The 19,974-nt window shown below is 39.5% G+C and overlaps 2 protein-coding genes across 9 annotated transcripts in view; one reads left to right on the forward strand and one right to left on the reverse strand.

Annotated features, from left to right (window-relative positions):
- Positions 1–1,940: 1,940 nt before the first annotated feature.
- gna14a (guanine nucleotide binding protein (G protein), alpha 14a) lies at positions 1,941–13,619 on the forward strand. 3 transcript variants are annotated; one of them, XM_066643453.1, is made up of 9 exons: positions 1,941–2,044; positions 2,236–2,397; positions 9,642–9,826; positions 10,119–10,273; positions 10,818–10,946; positions 11,120–11,249; positions 11,354–11,507; positions 12,504–12,643; positions 12,757–13,619. In XM_066643453.1, exons 2-9 carry the CDS (start codon positions 2,277–2,279, stop codon positions 12,880–12,882), a joined length of 1,140 nt encoding a protein of 379 aa, XP_066499550.1. In that variant the 5' UTR covers positions 1,941–2,044; positions 2,236–2,276; the 3' UTR covers positions 12,883–13,619. The 3 variants fall into 3 exon arrangements, with proteins under 3 accessions (XP_066499550.1, XP_066499549.1, XP_066499551.1); XM_066643452.1 differs by having other exon boundaries at positions 1,981–2,148; XM_066643454.1 differs by having other exon boundaries at positions 1,981–2,397; positions 12,504–12,891.
- A 64-nt stretch (positions 13,620–13,683) lies between these two features.
- The window catches only part of vps13a (vacuolar protein sorting 13 homolog A), a 44,729-nt gene continuing 38,438 nt past the window's right edge, over positions 13,684–19,974 (reverse strand). For 5 of the 6 annotated variants that reach the window (XM_066644796.1, XM_066644793.1, XM_066644794.1 and 2 more), the window contains 8 exons: positions 19,788–19,951; positions 19,401–19,446; positions 19,108–19,231; positions 18,640–18,754; positions 15,532–15,617; positions 15,298–15,421; positions 15,107–15,181; positions 13,684–14,878 (listed from right to left, as the gene is read on the reverse strand). In XM_066644796.1, coding sequence (XP_066500893.1) covers positions 14,831–14,878; positions 15,107–15,181; positions 15,298–15,421; positions 15,532–15,617; positions 18,640–18,754; positions 19,108–19,231; positions 19,401–19,446; positions 19,788–19,951 — 782 coding nt within the window. In that variant the 3' untranslated portion in view covers positions 13,684–14,830. Of the gene's footprint in view, positions 14,879–15,106; positions 15,182–15,297; positions 15,422–15,531; positions 15,618–15,727; positions 16,510–18,639; positions 18,755–19,107; positions 19,232–19,400; positions 19,447–19,787; positions 19,952–19,974 lie in introns of those variants that run through there. The other variant, XR_010795380.1, reaches the window with a different exon arrangement.

Genomic DNA, 19,974 nt, shown 5'->3' on the forward strand with positions numbered 1-19,974 from the left:
TTTTACGTGATCTTACATTGAAAGTTAAGTATGTTTTTTATATAAAGTTTAGACATTGAACCATGTACGCTCAATAAAAATAATGTTTTCAGTCCCTAACATTAAGGTCCTATTCAAAGAAAGGTTAACATTAACACAAACAACTACCCACACATACCTCAGCTGCCATTGCCGTTTATTTTTTTAAATGCTAATCTCAAATAAGTCTAAAATTAATAATTCCAAGGAATGTATATTTCCAAGGAAGTTAGACATAAGATTGCATGGACACGAGAACCTACCTGGAATGATTGGGCGCAAGACGGGAATACACCCTGGAGGGGGCGCCAGTCTTTCACAGGGCAGCACACACACTCACACATTCACTCACACACTCACCCCTACAAACACTTTTGAGTCACCAATCCACCTACCAACGTGTGTTTTTGGACCGTGAGAGGAAACTGGAGCACACGGAGGAAACCCACGCAGACACAGGTCCCTGGAGCTGTATGACTGCAACATATGAACATCTTGCCAAGTTGCTGTTTGGGTAGACATTAAATAAAATAAGGATGGTCTCTAACTTGTTGTTGTTTTGCATAGTACTATAGCTATAACATATGTGGAATTATAGTATGTAGGTATTGTGGTACTAATGTTGATACCCACATGTTGCTGAGGGTGTAAGTGGGTGTGCTATGCAGATTGGCTCTCTGCAGCATGCCTCTATCTTCACCACAGGCAGGATTTTTATTGTTGGCTATTGTTTTCGCGTTTGATATAATTATTAATATAATTGTGTAGATGTTTTATGTACAATATGGTAGACTTATATAAGTCTACTATTTACAATACCATCACACACTTTACAATAATTTAACACCTAGCAACACCCATAGTAACACCTAGCAACACCTGTAGTAACACCTAGCAACCTGACTAGGGCAACCTAGTTTTGGACTACACGATATTTTTAACTGTGGTTTTCTATTGAAAATAGGATTTTGACTAGGACTAAACTTAATCCCTGTCTGGGAAACTGCCCCCTAAATCCACTCCCGAGACTGCGAAAAGATGAAGTCTGTAGATGAAATTGTGGCCTTGTAATTAGGTGCTGTAACATGGAAAATAGATGCTGCACTCTTCACTTTTGACCTGTTCCTCCCAAAAAACAATCCACTTTCACTTGGAAAGCAGTTGCAAATCTTTCTCTGTCTGTTTTGAATGCAGTCACAAAGACAGAAGATGTTGTCTTCTTGTTTTCTGTCAGTTTTTGGAATCAAATTAGTGCAAATGTTTTCTTTAGTTTATTTACCTATCTTTGGATCTAAAAAAACAAACAAACAAACGAAACCCAACTTTCTCTATTATTTATTACAGGCATTTATTAATGGATTAATTATAAGGCTAAATAATTTCGTCTGAAAGGAAGAGTGTTAGTTGTTTGTCCTCACTTTGCTGCCGTAAGAGCGTATACTGTTATGGGAAACATTAAACTAGATGTTAAAACAGTTTGGTAAAAATGTGTACGCATTTAGAATGTAGAATGATTAGTTATGGATCAGAGAATCCAGAGAACAGCTCCACTACTCCTCAGCTAGTAGCATGGTGATATTTGCAGCTGCCTCAGAGAACACTGTTTCAGTTAATACTTTATTGTGAGGTAGGGCGTTGCTAAGTGATTGTTATGGTTATTAACGTATGTGGTGGGTCTGGTGTTAGTAGTAAATTTGATATAATGTGCACATTCTGATTAAAGTTGATCCTAAAACATTACACACGGCAGGTGTTTTTATTTTCCCACCCGTTTTCCGACGACTCCCACCCTCTACGCTCCGATTGGCTAAGAGGACTGTCAGTCAACTTATGAGTGGAAAATTATCCAATCAGAATACAGCAGCGTGGACTCTAAGTGCAGGAGACGTCTCTTGTCGGAAAGCGGGTGGGGTTTAGGGAAGGGCCGAGATGGTTCTTAAGCTCGAGAGGCGCACGGGCGCTCACTTTTGTGCTCGTTTTCTGTGAAGAGTGGATGTGACAGAAATAAGAGCAAACACGGTTCAAAGTTAGCACTTAGGATGTTAGAAACGACGGAGTTTCTCACCAGCAGCACACATATTAGTCATTTAGACTAAAAATAAGAAAGTTTGTGAGAGGCGGGACCACACCGTGAGGCAATATTCATGAGTTTGAGCCCGGAGAGCGAAACGACCGTTACCGTCAGCTAACGTAAAGTTTGTGTTTGAATTTTTCCAGCTAGAGAAAGGAAAACCGTTGGGAAGGTAAAGCAGGCGGCCATGGCTGGGTGCTGTATGTCTGCTGAGGAGAAAGAGTGTCAGAGGATTAATCAGGAGATAGACAAGCAGCTTCGACGAGACAAGAAGGACTCCAGGAGAGAACTGAAGTTACTGCTGTTGGGTGAGTAACATCTCTCAGAGTCTCTGTAGAGCGCAGACATTCATGAGAAAAGCCAACACCACAAGCCTGGTGTTAAATACTGTGTAGTGGATACATTCACATAGTTATAATGGTTCCAAATGACGGTGAAGTGAACCAGATGTCTGAAATGTTGAATGCCTCTTTATTTCCCTCAGATTAAGCTATTATTATAAGCCTGATGCCTAAGGTATTTTTTCTTATCAGCTTATAAAACTCGAGAGACGGGCGTTGGTTCAACTTACCGGCATATGGGCTCGACTTTGAAAACTGTTAACATGCCATTGTGGTGTTATTTATACACTAGAAGACATACCATGAGTGAAATAAGTCATGTCAGTGCCGTGGCTAAGCGTTTCCATCTTCATACTGCAGTGTTTCATAAAACAGTCTCAAACAGGCAGAGTCAGACAACCAGGGTTTCTTATGTCATATACCTAAGGAGCCAATAGCATTGCAGGGCTTTGAAGTTACAGACAAGCATCGTGTACACACACTGAAATAAAGTGAAGGCATAGAGATATATGTAAGCATTGTTTGGCTAGTACGGACAATGCCTGTGATAGCGAACTCAGAAATGTTTTTGGGCAGGAGTTGAGGTTGAGATGGAGCGGAGGTGGGAGGGTATGTATAGGGCTGAGGAGGAGTTTGGGCTTGGGTCTGAGTTTTGTTAATAAATCATTCCAGTTTAGGACTTTCCTAAGGGGTTTAATCGATGACGGAATGAAAAATAAAGTTCTCAAGAATGTGGCAAAAATTTGGTTATGCAAAATTTGGAAAAATAAATGAAATTCCCCTTTTATGTTTTGGCAGTTGTTCCAGTACAAAAATGAAGAATACTTGGAAGGTATTCTTTGGAATTTTTCCCCTTACTCCAAATTATAGTCAGTGTCTGGTGTTGGTTGTGTTATTTTTTATGTACCACTCCCCAGACTGGACAATACCTTTGGGCATGGCTAAGGTACAGAGGTTATTCTGTGTTCGTTAAGTTTATAAAAAATATTTATAGTGATGAAAGGTAAGATTTAGGGAAAGGAGAACAAGTCCCAGATGAACACCAAAGGCAAATACCTGAGCTGGAAAATGGAGTGTGGCCTATGGAGACCATAGCACCGTTTGGTGGCCTCGCAGCCACCCTGACTGCTCTGTCTATGCAAATTCATGCAAAACCGCAAGCTCCTGTAATGAATGAGCTCTAAGCAAACTTTCCTCAAAACCACCTGCCTTCCAGCACATGCCTAGGGCTGGGGTGCCTTCCGACCTATTTCCCCTGCTCCTCTCTTTCTCAGAGGTGGATATGGTTGGTTTAGTTCATCAAATCGAATACAAACCACCTTCGTTCTTGTGATTTTTGACTGCCCAAAGTTGTGTGTCTCCTTTCTCCACTGGTCTTTATGACCTGAGCTCTTTGGTGTGGTTGAGTGACGAAGTCCTTCGGCTACATGAGGATGATGCAAATGAAACTGTAATTGACCACAAGCAGCCTGGCACGGTGATGCTCAAAGCGTATAAAGTCTGATCAAAGTCCCCCATGGATTCATTATCATGCCCACTGACCACATTCGCTTTCCTGGAGGGATTTAACCCAGGTGGAGAGTTTAACCCCTCAGCCTGAAAAAAACATAGGCTGTAGTTTAAGTGGAAAATTACCTAATTACTTGAAGATCAAATTAAAACAAAGACGCTGTATAAAAATAAACGGCACAGACTATAAGGCATATGCTTGAAAAAGTCCTAACAATACTAAATTATAAGAAAATTAGCCTCAGAACAGAATTAGAATTAGGTTCTACATATAGATAAAAAATAGGTAGGTAGATAGAGATAGCTAGCTAGACAGATAGATATACTAGATCACTGTGTTTATCCCTGAAGGACATTTACCTGTTACACCTGCACCAAAATAGTAAAAAGTACAAAAGCCTAAGACCAAAATAAACCCTAGTAAACCAACTTTGTGTACATAAACATAAAGATATAAACATTTATAAATAGAACACATATGCAAATGGAGAGAAGAATATGTGTAGCTGTTCAGTAGAGTGAAAGGGACAGAACTGTAATGGCAAAGTGGTGGTGCACATTGGTTTTGAGTAAAGCATCTGATCTTCACTGACCTCATCTTGTTGGAGGCCACAATATTTTAAGTGGCCTTCTGTGATTTATAAATTTATGAGAGATCATTGGTAATAGAAGAGCCATTTCTTGGACAATTGTGCAGTCGCAAGATCCATTGATAGGTCATTTTACACCAGTGGAGTGTATTTTTCACCTCTACAACCAGTCAGTTTTCGTCACTTGTTATTTTTCTCACTGTTTTGAGTCTGTGCTGAATTCCAATCAGGATAACAACTGATTAACTCTCACAGATTTTAACACATGCTGTAGTTCAGCTGTAGTGGATTCTTGCTAACCGCACCTTAGACAAGAACAATTTGAAAAGATCTGTGATAAAAGAGGACCTTTGTCAAATTTCAAATATTTGCAGTGATTTGGAGAAAAGGTGACAACCACTTGCAGCACATAAGGAAAGATTTATGTAATGCCCTTCCTTATAGGATGAAGCATCAAAATCACAGAGTCCAGTCACGAAAATGACATTTGTTTAAACAGGAAATACTTGCTCCTCAAACAGGATGTCTGATAGACCTCATATCTACCTAAATCTGTGTTGCCCGTGTATGAAATAGAGCAGTCGCCTGGCATGGTTATTTATTCATTTGGAACAACCAATAAGATCAGTGCTTCTGTACGACATCGTTAATAAATTAGCTCCTCATCTGTGTTTTCTGGACTCTTATGTAAACAAGTCCCATTGCATAAGTTCCTTGAGAGTTTGTCAGTGACACTCCAGAGCATTCTGCAGGAGTTTTAACCTGACTTCAGCAGCCAAATAGAGTCATTCAAATCTGGTCATTTTCATTTGTGAAGCATCCCAGTGTCACTTGGAAATTCACGGAATGCTAATTCATGCAAAGACGCAGCACAAGGAGGAAGGCCACTTGAAGGGATTTTAATGCCAAATGACATAGATTTGTATTGTTTAGTGAGAGCTGGTACAGTGCAAAGTATTTTATTTATGGGTTAAAAATATAAGTCACTCATAGGCATATTTTTCTGTAAGCAAATACATGTACAGACTTTATATATTGGTCATTTATATCCAAAATAAAGACGCTAACAGCTCTGTTTTTTATGCCGCAGATTGTTAATTAATGTCTAAACAATATTTTGACAGTCCTAATAGGCATCGTAGGTTTGGTTCCTCCTAGACTTGTGTTTCTTTTTGGGCCGGTGGTACACCTTCTAACTTGCATTTGAACAGAATATGAAGGGAATGATATTATAGAGCATCTACAGTATAACTTTTTTTTGAATTTCAGCTCATGGAATAAGAGCTCATTGTTGAGGTTGTAGTTGAACCCAAGTAATGCTTTTCTTGTTTCTGGTTGTGTTTGCCTGATTTAATTTGTAATATTACTTCTGGTAAAGCACCCACACATGTACAAATACAAACACACAGACGCACACACATCGTTACTGGCACACACACATACACTAACCAACATTATTTGTTTAACAAATAGTACAGGTCACCAGTCCACAAGTAGGTTATCACACTTTGTCATTATTACTGTGAAGCAGCCATTATGTCTTCTTCTATAAGCATCATTTACAAAAACCAGGAGAGTGTGTAGGTAATAAGTTCTGTTTAGTGTATTAAACTGAGGACAGTACAACAACACAGTATTTGATGTTTTATCAAGTTAACTGTGGTTGTCTTTGTAAATCTACACTTGTTCCAAACTTGATATCTTCAGCACGTTCCAAACATTTTGGGATGAGAGATACATTTATAAGGGTTTAACTTAAGTTAACAAAATTCTTCCATTATACAAGTCTTCAGCTGCCCTCAGTGTATGAGGTATTTTGCACTACATAATGCACCACACATTGTTAGTGTTAGACATTTCTGGACTGCAGGAAAGCCTGTCTTGCACCCACACAGTTGAGCAGCTCTGCTTTTGTAACACATGCAAAATGTGGCTTGTTGTTGTCATGTTGAAGGCACTAAATATTGCGCCAAAAATGGGTTTCTTTTTAAGAATTGTATGACATAGTTACCCACAAACCCCTTCACCATGTCAGATTTTGGCTTTTGGACTTTATGCTGGTAATAATAATACATTTAATAATAATAATAAATAATAATAATAGGGCGGCACGGTGGCGCAGCAGGTTAGTGTCGCAGTCACACAGCTCCAGGGACCTGGAGGTTGTGCGTTCTATTCCCGCTCCGGGTGACTGTCTGTGAGGAGTTGGTGTGTTCTCCCTGTGTCCGTGTGGGTTTCCTCCGGGTGACTGTCTGTGAGGAGTGTGGTGTGTTCTCCCTGTGTCTGTGTGGGTTTCCTCCGAGTGCTCCGGTTTCCTCCCACAGTCCAAAAAAACAACAACACGGTGGTAGGTGAATTGGCGACTCAAAAGTGTCCGTAGTTGTGAGTGTGTGAGTGAATGTGTGAGTGTGTGTTGCCCTGTGAAGGACTGGCGCCCCCTCCAGGGTGTATTCCCGCCTTACGCCCAATGATTCCAGGTAGACTCTGGACCCACTGCGACCCTGAATTGGATAAGCGCTTACAGATAATGAATGAATGAATAATAATAATAATAATAACAATAGTAATAATAAATGTAGCCGAACTTTTCAGATTATGGCATTTCTCAGTGATACTGAAATTTGACTACTTCCAAGCTCATGTGGTGGTCTGTTACAGAAGGGTGCAGGTCATTAATAAAGTGCTCTTTGAGGATTCAAAGGTCCTAGGCATTTAGCTGTGGATTACAAATTTGCTCTTTAAAAACAGATCTTATTTTTTGTTTCCATTTCGAATACTGTCCAAATGATTTTGGAATTGAGATTTAATATATAATTTATACCGTGTTCATATTGTGTTTGGGGCAACCAAAAACATGTGACTTTTGTATGTTTTTATGTACAGTATTAATGTACAAACATGTTTTATGTACAAATAATATTTAAAGAGTTTTTGTGTAACACATAATTGTAATTCAAACGTCAAACATTGTCCTGCTCTAATGTCATTTTATGGTAACTGTCTAGTATTAAAAATGACAACTATCATTTTATGTAAATATTATACAGGAGGTCACGATGTTTCGTGGTTACGACACATCTCCCATTTATTGTATAAAGCCTTGTTTCGACTTAAGTGGTTTTGCGTCGTAAACGTCGTAACGCGAACTTTGTGTTTGGTGTGCGCGGCGTAAGAATACACGGTTACGCGGCTCGGGACCGAAGAGGATAGGTGTTAGGATAGGATAAGTGCTTACAGTATGTTATTTACGTACAGTACGTACGTATGTTCCGACTTACAACAAAAATCGGTTTACGACGTGACGTAGGAACGGATCAACGTCGTAAATCGAGGACCCCCTGTATAAATGTTACCATAAAAATGATATAAGAGCAGGAGAATGTTTGAATTTAGGGGCTTAAATCTAAAAATTAAGTATTAATTTGCTCACATCAAAATCACCAATATTAAATCATCTAAACCCACACTACACTTCACACACAATTTTGGATGCAAAATTATGTTTTATTGGGGATTATAATAACACATTTTACGAGGCTTACCTTTATGTAGGATGGCTTATTAATACACATGCTTCTTGCATGTTTTATGTAAATATTAGTAGATATTTGTTTCTGTGTTAAACATACAACTTTCAGACATATTTGTATGATCACATTGAGAGAAAAATAGAGAGCAAGAGAAAAAATGGGGTGTGAGTGGGTGTTATCTCTTCCTCTCAGCCAATACACTACAGCATAAAGTCAAGCTGTTTTACGAGGAGTATAACTAAGACAAACACATACAAAAGCAGACTTTTTTTACATTATTTTACATACTTATCATGTATAGAGAGCCTTATTTTAATTGAACATTGGAGAAGAAGTGCAGTCCCATTTAACCAGACCCCAACTGTAAACGAAAGAAGGTACCGTTCCTATTCTCATATACTCAAGCTAACACCAACAAACCAGTAGTGGTGTTTATGTTCGAGCATGGCAACTAAAGCAAGCCATTTTTCTTTCTGACTGTTGTTGGTTGCAGTGGCAGTAAAAGACTCCATGTTCACAGCCAGGGCAGAGACAGATGTCCTAGCAGACCTTCTCTTTAAACAAGAGAGCAGTGAAGCCTATCCCCCCCCCTCCGCTTCCTCTTCTACTTCTCTCTTACGTCTTTGACTAAACCTCTTCATTCCTTATATACAGCTTGTACCTTTGGCAGTCCTTATGGCTTTTAAAGTCTTCATTAAAATAAATTGCTTCAATGCCATAAGTCTAAGTTTGTAATAATTTATAGTTGTTTACTGTGTCACTAATAATTTAAAGTAATTAAGACTATAAACTATAACTGAGACTAGTTTACCTCCAAATGATCAGCTTAAATCTTGCTTTGTTTTTATTGATTGTGTGCTGGATTACTACTGGATTACTACTGTTGCTGAGTGTTAAAATATGTCTCTAACAACCACAAAATTTAATTTTGGCATCTTTTACGACTCTTAGGAAACACAAAAATTGTCACAGGTAAAAAAACTAATGTGTTTTTCGTCTAATAAACATTCTAACTTTCCTTTGTCATTAAGCTAACAAGTCTTCTCTTGGTTCCTGGTTTCATCTCAGGCTTGGCTTGGCAATATTACAGCCTGGTGTTATGTTTTGTTTACACTTTTTCAAAGCACAGAAACCCAGAGGGTGTAGTCCTCTCTTATGCACCACTTGCAAAACTGCAACTCATGGTGTATAAACTGAAGTAATCTGACAAACTGCAAGCTCTCTCAGCTTAACATAATCATTTCAGACACGTCTCTGTGCTCACCAAACTGAACTAATGTTTGTTCTTCACCAGGGTACAATATATACACAAGCAAAGTGGGGTAGATACAGGCAGCCCACTTTTTTTAATGTGCTATTCATTTGAAGCCCTCCAAAGAAAAATAGCACACGTAGTTCGTTAATGGACAGTGGTATGTAAATGTTTGCGAAATGTCTCAGAAATTTCACAGATAAGGAAGAGTTGTAAGACCAGCGGAATTGATAAGATGCTCTATGCCATGATATCAGCCTTTAAACATTACATTCCTCTGAAAGTACTTAAGGACACAAAAGAACACATACCTCTTTATCACTTCCTCAGGCACAGGGGAGAGTGGGAAGAGCACTTTTATTAAACAGATGCGCATCATTCATGGCTCGGGCTACACCGAAGAGGACCGCAAAAGCTTCACGAAGCTGGTATATCAGAACATCATCACTGCCATGCAGTCCATGATCAGAGCAATGGAGATGCTGAAGATATCACTCTCTAATCCCGATAACCAGGTACAAGCCATAGATTCAGTTAATGTATTTTGGGGATGCTATGAAAATGCTCTGTGGTGATGTGTGACATAACATTTTAACCATTTTTTATTGTAGTAATGTTGTTCAAATGTTACAAAATGGGCATGACGCATTTGTACACACTGAAGTTGCTTTACCCACCAAACCACACCCATGTAATCCATGATCCAGTGTTATATGAATAGGCGTATGGTTTTTAGACCATACTGCCATTACATGGTCCAGACTTTTGTGTCCTTTTCTTATTACTGGTGTTGATTTTTCGTTGTAGGCTTATACTAATATGTTGAAAGACTTGGAAGTTGATAAGGTGATGGATTTGGACAAAAGCCAGGTGGAAGCCATTCGCAGTCTATGGAGCGATCAAGGAATTCAGGAATGCTACGATCGCCGCAGAGAATATCAACTCTCTGACTCTGCCAAATAGTCAGTCACGTCTTAGCAAATATTATGCAGCTTAGTTATTACTGTTGGCCTAAATATTTTGACGGAGTGATTCCAGTGTTAATTTCAGTGTCAGGACTGTTTTTATCACACCAAAAGATGCATTATTGAGGACATACTCTGTTTGAGGGCTGTTACACATGCTCAAAAACATTGAAGAACATTAAAAAATAATAACAATATATGAATTTTGAACAGGTGAAGTATAGGGCATTACATTATATTTCAGCAGCATGTCATTTAATTCATGGATAGCTTACGTTTAGTGGCTTAAGCTGTCCATAAATACTCAACTTATTAAACTCTGCTAATGTAGAAACAGCATTAATTTGGCTTATGAAGATTTTAAGGAGCCACAAATGAGTTTACCCTGCTTTAAACGAGCCAACAGAAAACATGAATCAGATATTGCTTACAATAACAGCTTTCTAAATGATTAAAGATTGCATACAACTTGTACTAAAGACAGTCTGTAGCGTATAATTCAATGGGAGTGTCTTTATGTTCCTCACGACGTATGCCATAGTTACCTGAGTGACCTGGAGCGGATTTCAGAACCAACCTATGTACCCACCGAGCAGGACATCCTGAGGGTACGAGTCCCCACCACGGGCATCATTGAATACCCATTCGACCTGGAAAATGTTATTTTCAGGTGGGAACCTGCTCTCCTCTGGCATTAATAATCTGTGACCACTGGCCTCAGTAGCAGCAGACGGTGTAATGTTATGTAGAGCTGCATTTACAAAGGTGATCACAGTTGACGTATTTAAATAAACTGAATTTCTACGTAATTCTAACTGGAGTTGCTCTTCATGATGGAAATAGGATGGTGGATGTGGGAGGTCAGAGGTCAGAGCGCAGAAAGTGGATCCACTGCTTTGAAAACGTAACTTCCATCATCTTCTTGGTGGCACTGAGCGAATACGACCAGGTCCTCGCAGAATGCGACAACGAGGTCAGTACCTCCCATTATATCTGTCCACTATCTACAGTTAAGTAATTCTCTAACACGAGTGATTATGGGGTTTGATATGCACTCTTGTATGTTCTTGCTTCCAGAACCGTATGGATGAAAGTAAAGCTCTGTTTAAAACCATCATCACATACCCATGGTTCCAGCAGTCCTCTGTCATCCTCTTCCTGAATAAAACTGACATTCTGAAGGAGAAAATTACATATTCCCACCTCGCCGACTACTTTCCAGAGTTCACAGGTAGGGCTTGGGTCTGACTGGCAGGACTGTGCAACAGGGGGAGGTCAATACATCAGGGGAACAAGGGAGGATCACAACACAAGTTAAATGCATTTTAATGATCTCTTAATAAGATACATTTTAGTTTAAATTCATTCATTATCTGTAACCGCTTATCCAGTTCAGGGTCGCGGTGGGTCCGGAGCCTACCCAGAATCACTGGGTGCAAGGCAGGAATACACCCTGGAGGGGGCGCCAGTCCTTCACAGGGCGACATACCTATGGACACTTTTGAGTCACCAATCCACTTACCAACGTGTAAAAAACACAGACATGAGGAGAATACACCAAACTCTTCACAAACACCTGGAGCAGGGCCCAGAAACAGAGCTTTAGAAGATTATTTAATAATTTAATGAGAATGTTGCGTAACTTTCAGAATGAGAGAATGAATTTTAAATATTGAGTATTTTAAAATAAGTTTAATAATTTAAACTAAGGGCGGCACAATGGCACAGCAGTTTAGTGTCGCAGTCGCACAGCTCCAAGGGCCTGGAGGTTGTGGGTTTGTTTCCCGCTCCGGGTGACTGTCTGTGAGGAGTTGGTGTGTTCTCCCTGTGTCCACGTGGGTTTCCTCCGGGTGCTCCGGTTTCCTCCCACAGTCCAAAAACACACATTGCAGGTGGACTGGCGACTCAAAAGTGTCTGTAGGTGTGAGTGTGTGAGTGAATGTGTGTGTGTTGCTCTGTGAAGGACTGGTGCCCCCTCCAGGGTGTGTTCCTGCCTTGCGCCCAATGATTCCAGGTAGGCTCTGGACCCACCGCGACCCTGAACTGGATAAGGGTTACAGATAATGAATGAATGAATGCTGTTCCAACATTTGACACATCTAAAATTACATATTACATCTACACACAAGTTAAAAGCAAAAGCAGTATTTTCCTGTAACAATCTTTTGTGTATTATTTTTTGGTTAACTTTGCTACATTTTGTTTCACATTTTAATCTTTTAAACAGGTCCTCAAAATGATGCAAAATCAGCACAGGAATTTATTCTAAAGATGTACCAGGAGCAGAACCCCGACAGAGAGAAGACCATCTACTCCCACTTCACCTGTGCCACAGACACGGAGAACATCCGCTTCGTCTTTGCCGCGGTAAAGGACACCATCCTCAGACACAACCTGAAGGAGTTCAATCTAGTCTAAAAACCAGGTTTGAACTTTCCCCTCTGGAACTAAGCCTTAGTCCCATCTTCTGTTTCACGCAGAGCTCTCTTCACATGTTGTTACATTCTCTCATCACTGGCTTAAATCTCCAAAATCGGCTCGGGGAAGTACTCCAACGTTGTATGTGGATGGGGTCATCAAGGCTCTCGACCGCGCCCTTATTCTGAGCAAGCGGTTTCTCTTAGGACGCCCTTTCAAACCCACAACAGACTCAATACATCAGACTTAGTCGCTACTGGTGTTTTCTCTGGAAGTGATTAAGCAAAACAGAAGGATGACAGTTCAGATATGAACCCTCTGTGTTGACAGATGGTACATGTGAATGTTTGCTGGTGGTTAATCAAAACTATAGGAGACTCAACCTCTTGGCACTTCTCGACTAATGTGCAAAGTAAGGGCAAAGTTTACATTTGTAGGAATTGTAGTAAAACCATTTTAGTGGCGAAATGCCCTCGATGTGCCTTGAAATGCCTGCAAGCCGTCATTTGTAGAAACCTGTATGTTACTTTATATATATTTAACTGAAAACGTGGATTCCTTTACATTAATACTTGAAGGTCTTAAACTGATTAACAGAGCCAAAGATAATCGGAGTTAGTTTGGATAATACCTTCAAACTACATGCAAAAGAGAATAAAACACAACACTATAGAGAACTCTAGGGTGGACTTTTGTTTAAAAGAAAGTGTCTTGAAAATGTAAACATTATTTATGACCTGGTTAAAAATATAGTAATGCATTTTTTGTTGCATAAAAGTATGTATAGTTAATAAAAACGTGTGATTATATTTACTTCCACAAAAAATGTCTGTGTTGAACCCCGTTAACACGTCTATCATCAGTAAATGACACGGATGTGAGTTCTCCTGGACTCTTTAAAGCCAACTGTAACACTGTGCAGTTAATGTCTCTTTAAACACTGAACATATTAAACATAATTCATCAAAATACATTTATTCAATGTGCAGACTCCGTTAAAAACAACAGGAAAACATTGAAATCATATCCAGTGATTTTTGTTTTGCCTTATTACCAGTGCAATAACTGACAAATAGTTAAGAAAAGTTCAGCATTAGCTCTACTGAAAGGCTAATAATTATTGCATATTTGTCATATTCATCCCTTGTTTATCTTTGTTAAAGGTACAGTATATCATTACAAGCTGCATAGAAAGGCTGAGAAGAAATCAACAGTAGGTACCAAAACCACTGAATATGTACAGTGCGATACTGTTGAGAAGCTGTAAACAGTGAAGTTTATACACAATGGCAAACAGAAACGTTTTCATGCAAAAGCCACAAGTACAAAAATATTCATGTTTTTTCTCCTTTAGAATACATCAAAGCGAACTTCCAAACATTCACCGTCAGCTTCAGTTGCTTGCTCGTGTTCCCCGTTAATTAATACATACACACATACATATAAATATTGGTCTTTTTTCTTTTCCAAACGATAAAATCTGAAGAGCTTGGTAATGGGGGTGGTTTTTAAGGAAAAATAGGTAAAGTTTTGTAGTAAATGATATTAAGATAAATATATTTCAAACAAAAATTTTTTGTTTGAAATATAAAGTCCAAAAAAGTCCAGAGGATAAAGCTCGCAGTAATAAACGAACCCGGGCGTCACAATCTGCAACTCACTGTTCCAACATATCCACCAACTCTCCAATATGTGCTTAACAAACATAACAGAAAACGTATTGTTCTTTTACACTATTTCCTAACCATGCCACTCAACAATGAAAACAGGAATTTCCTGTTCTCACATTGGACTGTCCCTTAGCAAAATAAAATAAGTTTTGCTTAAATAAAATAGGAGTTTGCATATATTGATATGCAACGAAGATATTCAACGTAGTGTATGCGCCGCCAAAAAAAGTGTCTGGCGTCCAAAAAGAAGAGGAAATGTAAACAATTAACAGTGCTTCCACACATGCAATCCCTTTAACAGTCGCGTAATACGAACGCATAATATAAATACAGTTTTTAATAATGACATACACACCGCGTGTTTAAGTGTTTAGAGTTGTTTTGCATATAAGTAAAGGCACACACTAAAAGGGCGAGGAGAGGTGGCGTCTTTGTGATCTTATTAAGGCTACTGTCCATGCCGGGGCTATTTTGGCAGACTTTCCCTCGCATCTTGAAGCTTGGCAAGGACCCACTGTGGAAAACAATAAAACAAACGTCAGTGTGGATTAACAGCCTCACAAAACCTTCGACGGTCTCTTGAATCATCGACAAATATTTACACTCTCCCGCTCCAAATCACACCATCGAGTATTTCAGATGCCAGGCACTTTACAGCTGGGAGATTATGAAAGCGCGGGATGCCGAGATGTTATTGTTTACTGTTTACACTTTGTACACAGCAACAGAATTGTTAGCATACCTTGGCTATTTCTGGAGTCTTAAAGTTGATGATCTTTCCAAACTCTTTGGCATGAAACACAGACTTAACTCGTTCCTGAAAGTCAGCCATAAGAAAATATTAGTTTTTTTTTTTACAAATTATATTAAATTAAACTATTTTTCAAGTTTACTTTATTGCCTTGGTGAAGGGAGGTATGTGTTTGGATGTACCTTTGCCTCAATGCGCAGGCGTCTCTCCTCTACAATCATTGGATCTTTGGTGAACTCGTCAAACAGATACTGCCACTCGCAGGTCAACTGACCAAAAGTGCCCTTGGTAACAAAAAATATCCCCCTACAGATGCAGGGAAATGATGCATTACTGTTATATAAAGTACCAGAATGTACTGATCCATACTGATTAACATAGATTTCTACGCTGTTTGTGTGAAATCCGCTGCGTACCTTTTCGTGATCATCAGGAAATCGGACTCGTTCACCTTGGCATGAGCAAAATATCTGTACTTCGCAAATCTGCCGTTTTCGATTTTCTATAATAGGACACCAAAAAAAAGGTTAGATGTAAATAGTATATGTATGAAGAGTAACCAACATTCATTACTGTTTTAACTACTACTAGAAGCTTATATCATAGCAGTACCTATTAGAAACTATTTGGCTTAACACGATTTGGTGATGGTGGTGGTGATCATGATGAGGATGATGATGAAGTTGACATGGGTGGATAGTCAGAGGGAAACTGAAAACAGCTTGATGATGCAACACAAACGGCAAAGCAAAACCTATACATTCGGTAATATATTCCTGCAGAGATTAGACATTTTCAGAGTCATTTCACATTTTACTCAATTTGTCCTACTTAAGGACCACAGCCAGATCTCCTCCTACACATTCCATGACCTACAAGTCCTCCTCTCACTCTTCAGTTTCCTGTGAGTGAGTTTCATATGTTCCCTTGGGTGTGGTACATATGAAGAACCAACTATGACATGTGTGTCAATGACAGATGTAAAGCTGGAGGGGTCAATAATGAGACATGCATGTTGAAATGGTTTTATTTGGAAGAGGGAGAACAAATGAAAAGGGAGGAGGGGGTATGCATAAATGAACAGGAATAAAATGATGGGGAACAGAAGGAGACTTAAACGGTAAACAAAATGGAAATACAAATTAATATAAAATATATATTTCCATATAGAGACATTTATATAAGATATGATCTAGTGTAGACATTATCCTGAGGTTTCAAACATTCTCTAAGTTCATTGTTGGCAGTTACACAGCCTTTATCTTGTGTTTGGCACATAAACATTTTCAGGAATCCCCAGAGAAATTCGGTCAACAATTTAAGCAATATTTCTAGCTTTCTGTATTCTCATCATCACTGTCAATGCTATTCCATTCAGACAGGGCCATTCTTTTCTGTAAACACGACAAGAAAGAGGAAAGCTACAGTCAGAAGATAAACTTTTTCCAAGTTCCCTCTACTCTACATATTTTCAGATAATGCCACCAGTTGCTCTTCAGCCTTTAATATGCAAATAATATGCTACTTCTACCAGTGTATTCAAATTTGCAGCACACGTTTTTCACATATTCAAAGTTGTTTTGCGCACATGATCACAACCGAATTATTAGCTCACAGGGCTTGATTCTCTAAACCGGTCCAGAGTGAGTCTTAATCTGGGTCTAAGGGTGTTCTGACACCTGCAGTTTTTGGTCTGGTTAAATTGAAGTAATTGCACTCGGATGTGAATAAAAACAAGTCTCTTGAGAGGGGGTGGTCTCAGTCCTGTCCCAAACAAACTGTGGTGTGGTTGGTTTCCAACCCAACAATAACATGTACGCCGCAGGTCAGTGGTAAATGGCATTCATAGCCAGGGTGTGCTTTGCATATTGGAGGCAGTAGTCAGGTAAACCAAGAACTGGTTAAAGTTTAGCCGCTAATCAGAGTAATGGATCAAAAACACAATAGCCCTGAACACAGGACCTTCCTCCTGTGTTTTTACGTTCTTGCTCCCGCCTCAGTTAGGTCTGACCAATCAGCGGTGAGAACATTCTCACGTGGTTTGTGGTGACGTATTTTGGTGCGCTTGGGTTTTTCAGCGTGAAAACAAACCAAACCAAGGGAAAAACGCTCCAAAATTACAATCTTCTTAAATGATTTGGACCAGAACAAATGAACTACAGGTGTGAAAACGCCCTTAGAAAATAACCAGTACAGGGTCAGTACTTTCCCTTAATTTGAATTCTGTCAATTGAAGAACAAACACCTATAATCACAGTGACTTCAGAAATGATGACATCTCTATCTATCGTTTTAGTTCTAGCGAAATATTTGCTCACACAACAAAACTCTGAACACAACACTTTCTTCTTAAAGGCTAAGCACCAGCCCTATGAAAAAGTGTCAAACAAATAAATACAGTGGAATTTGAGTTCCTAACTTGTGTTTATTGATAGTCAGAAAACATGTTATTTCTTACTAATTCAAGGAATAAGGTTTAAAAGACCGTTGGTCCCCCCCCCCCCAACGGTGTTGGGAAACTCTAATAGGCGTCTTGCCTGTGACGTAGATGGTGGACAACAACTCTAGAAGTTGCACTTAATTTAATGCAAAATGAGGAAAAGGTGTGTTGTTTTTGGCTGCAATCATTCAATGTACAGTGGGACATCTGTGAACAAATGGCCCAAAGATCCCAAAATATCCAGAAAATGGACTAAATTTGTCAACTTTAAACGAGCACTTTGGAAAGGACCATCCGCTCACTCCGTTATCTGTAGCTCATTTTACTGCCGCTTTTCCAACAATATGGGCATGTAAGGACACCAACGAAAGGTGTTCAAGAGCCTCTGTAACATGGAGGTAAACAGGGTAAGGACACTCACTTCGCCTGTTTTAGTTGGTGTTAGTTAACGTTAGCTTGACTCGCTAAACTCGGTGGCTCAGATTATACTCGGCTACGTAGCTGCATTACGGAGGTTTATAGTGTCGGATGAATTCGAGTTCGACTTGGATCACATTTACAAGAATAACGGTACCTCTACATTTGAGTTTAGCTTATTGCTAGGCTATTGTCATGAATAATGTTGGTTATTTAGCTAGATACTGTCATAACAGTCAGTCATAACGGTGTTTTACCGCGGCGTTGTTCAGCTGTTGTCCACCAGTGACGTCACGGTTGCGTTCAAGAATTTCCGTAGCGAGCTCGGGTTTTTCCGTCAATTTAATAAAGTTGTCAGTTTAAAGCAAATTAAGCTGCTATTTTCATTTTAATTCATACTTATATCTGTCAGTAACTACAATAATGTGAAATAGTCATGGAGGTCCATTAAGTGGTGCTTAGCCTTTAGTCTCACTCATATTTTAACTTAAAAATATCAAGAAATATCAAGGAGCAATATAACGGTCACAAATGTAAATGTTGCAAGACTAAAACTTGAAAGTTAAGCAGAAGTCAGTTATGAATTACAGCTGATGTGTGTGACACCAATACCCTGTGTGTACGAGGCAGACTGAGGTTCGCCTGTGGTTGGAAATGAATGTGTCACCTGTAACATCTGGCTGCCGAAGCCTTCTCTCTCTTTATACGGCCTGATGACTCCGTCCTCGTGGATGAACCTCTGTGGTCGCAAACTCTCCACATCTTGTGTTGTTTCTGCCGCTCTGAATAAACATCACATTATGGTATGAGTTCGGGTGGTGGTCTACAACTAATGCGTGTACTAATCTCGTGGCTAAATACCATCAAATATTTAAAGAAGAGTTCCAATATTTAGTCGAAACCTTTTCCAAAAATTGAAGCAAAGTGGAGACAAACATCCCATTAATACACCTTCATTTCAGAGAAAGTGCTGGATGAGTGTCCTCAAAAATGTATGGTGAATACAGTGAATTTGACATTAAATATTTTATAACACACAAACACAGGGAATGGACAATAAAATATGACAAATAATTAGTCATTAATAATAATAACGGTTTAGAAATTTTAAAGACAAATCTAAAGACAAACACACCTCTTTATGCCCTGGAAGGTACTGCTGGCCATATCTATGATGCCCCCTGTTGGTCGAGCTACAGCTCCTACAAGTCCTTTCCCAAAACCTTTAAAGAATCCGGCAGCTCCCTCTTTCTGAGCACCTACACACACAAACACACACGTCACATACGTTCGTGTGGAAAAAGGTATCTCAGCAACGAGGATTCCTCACCCACTGCTGTCAGATAAATGCATTAACTCCGATCCTCACATCTCAGACACCATGTTCCTGAACTGAAACCAAACTTTTGGTTTCTGTACTCAGCTTACCTTTAATGGGCTTGGTAACAATCCCTGTAATTCCACTCACAAACCCCTGGGAGGAGACAAAGAAAGTTACTGAGATAACAGATGAAGAAACCATCAATAAATAGCAAGTCTACCTCGTTTGGGACTTTTGGTTCCCACCTCAAGGACTGAGCAATTCACATCAATCCACTCTCAGTGACTTACATTTTAAGGATGTGATTATGATTCTAACAACCAGTCTTAATCAAACTGAAACCACTAGACTGCCATTTTACATCATGAATTATCCCTTGTACTGACTATGGGACCTGACATGAGATCAGCGCTCTTGTTCTGAATTGCTGTTAATAGAATGCAGAGACGTAATTTGTTAAACATTTTTGATGACTGTGCTCGTTTTACACTCACAGAGACAAGTCCTTTGCCTCCTCTGGTCAGGCCGTCTTTCAGGCCACTGGGCTGCTTGTTCATAGCCTCCCTCCTCTTCTGCTGATACTCCTCATCCATTGTCATGGCAGCCACGCCTTTGGCCATTGCGCCTGTGATGCGTGACGCTGCTCCAGCGAGACCTCCTTAAAAGGCAGAGGGACAAAAG

Source organism: Hoplias malabaricus, chromosome 14, assembly GCF_029633855.1.
Source record: "Hoplias malabaricus isolate fHopMal1 chromosome 14, fHopMal1.hap1, whole genome shotgun sequence".
Lineage (NCBI taxonomy): Eukaryota > Metazoa > Chordata > Actinopteri > Characiformes > Erythrinidae > Hoplias > Hoplias malabaricus.

Coding starts and splice junctions, on each gene's coding strand:
- gna14a (XM_066643453.1), top strand. CDS start 2,277: ATGGCTGGGTGCTGTATGTCTGCTGAGGAGAAAGAGTGTCAGAGGATT. Junction 9,827..10,118: donor TCTCTAATCCCGATAACCAG/GTACAAGCCATA, acceptor TTTTCGTTGTAG/GCTTATACTAATATGTTGAA. Junction 11,508..12,503: donor CTACTTTCCAGAGTTCACAG/GTAGGGCTTGGG, acceptor TCTTTTAAACAG/GTCCTCAAAATGATGCAAAA.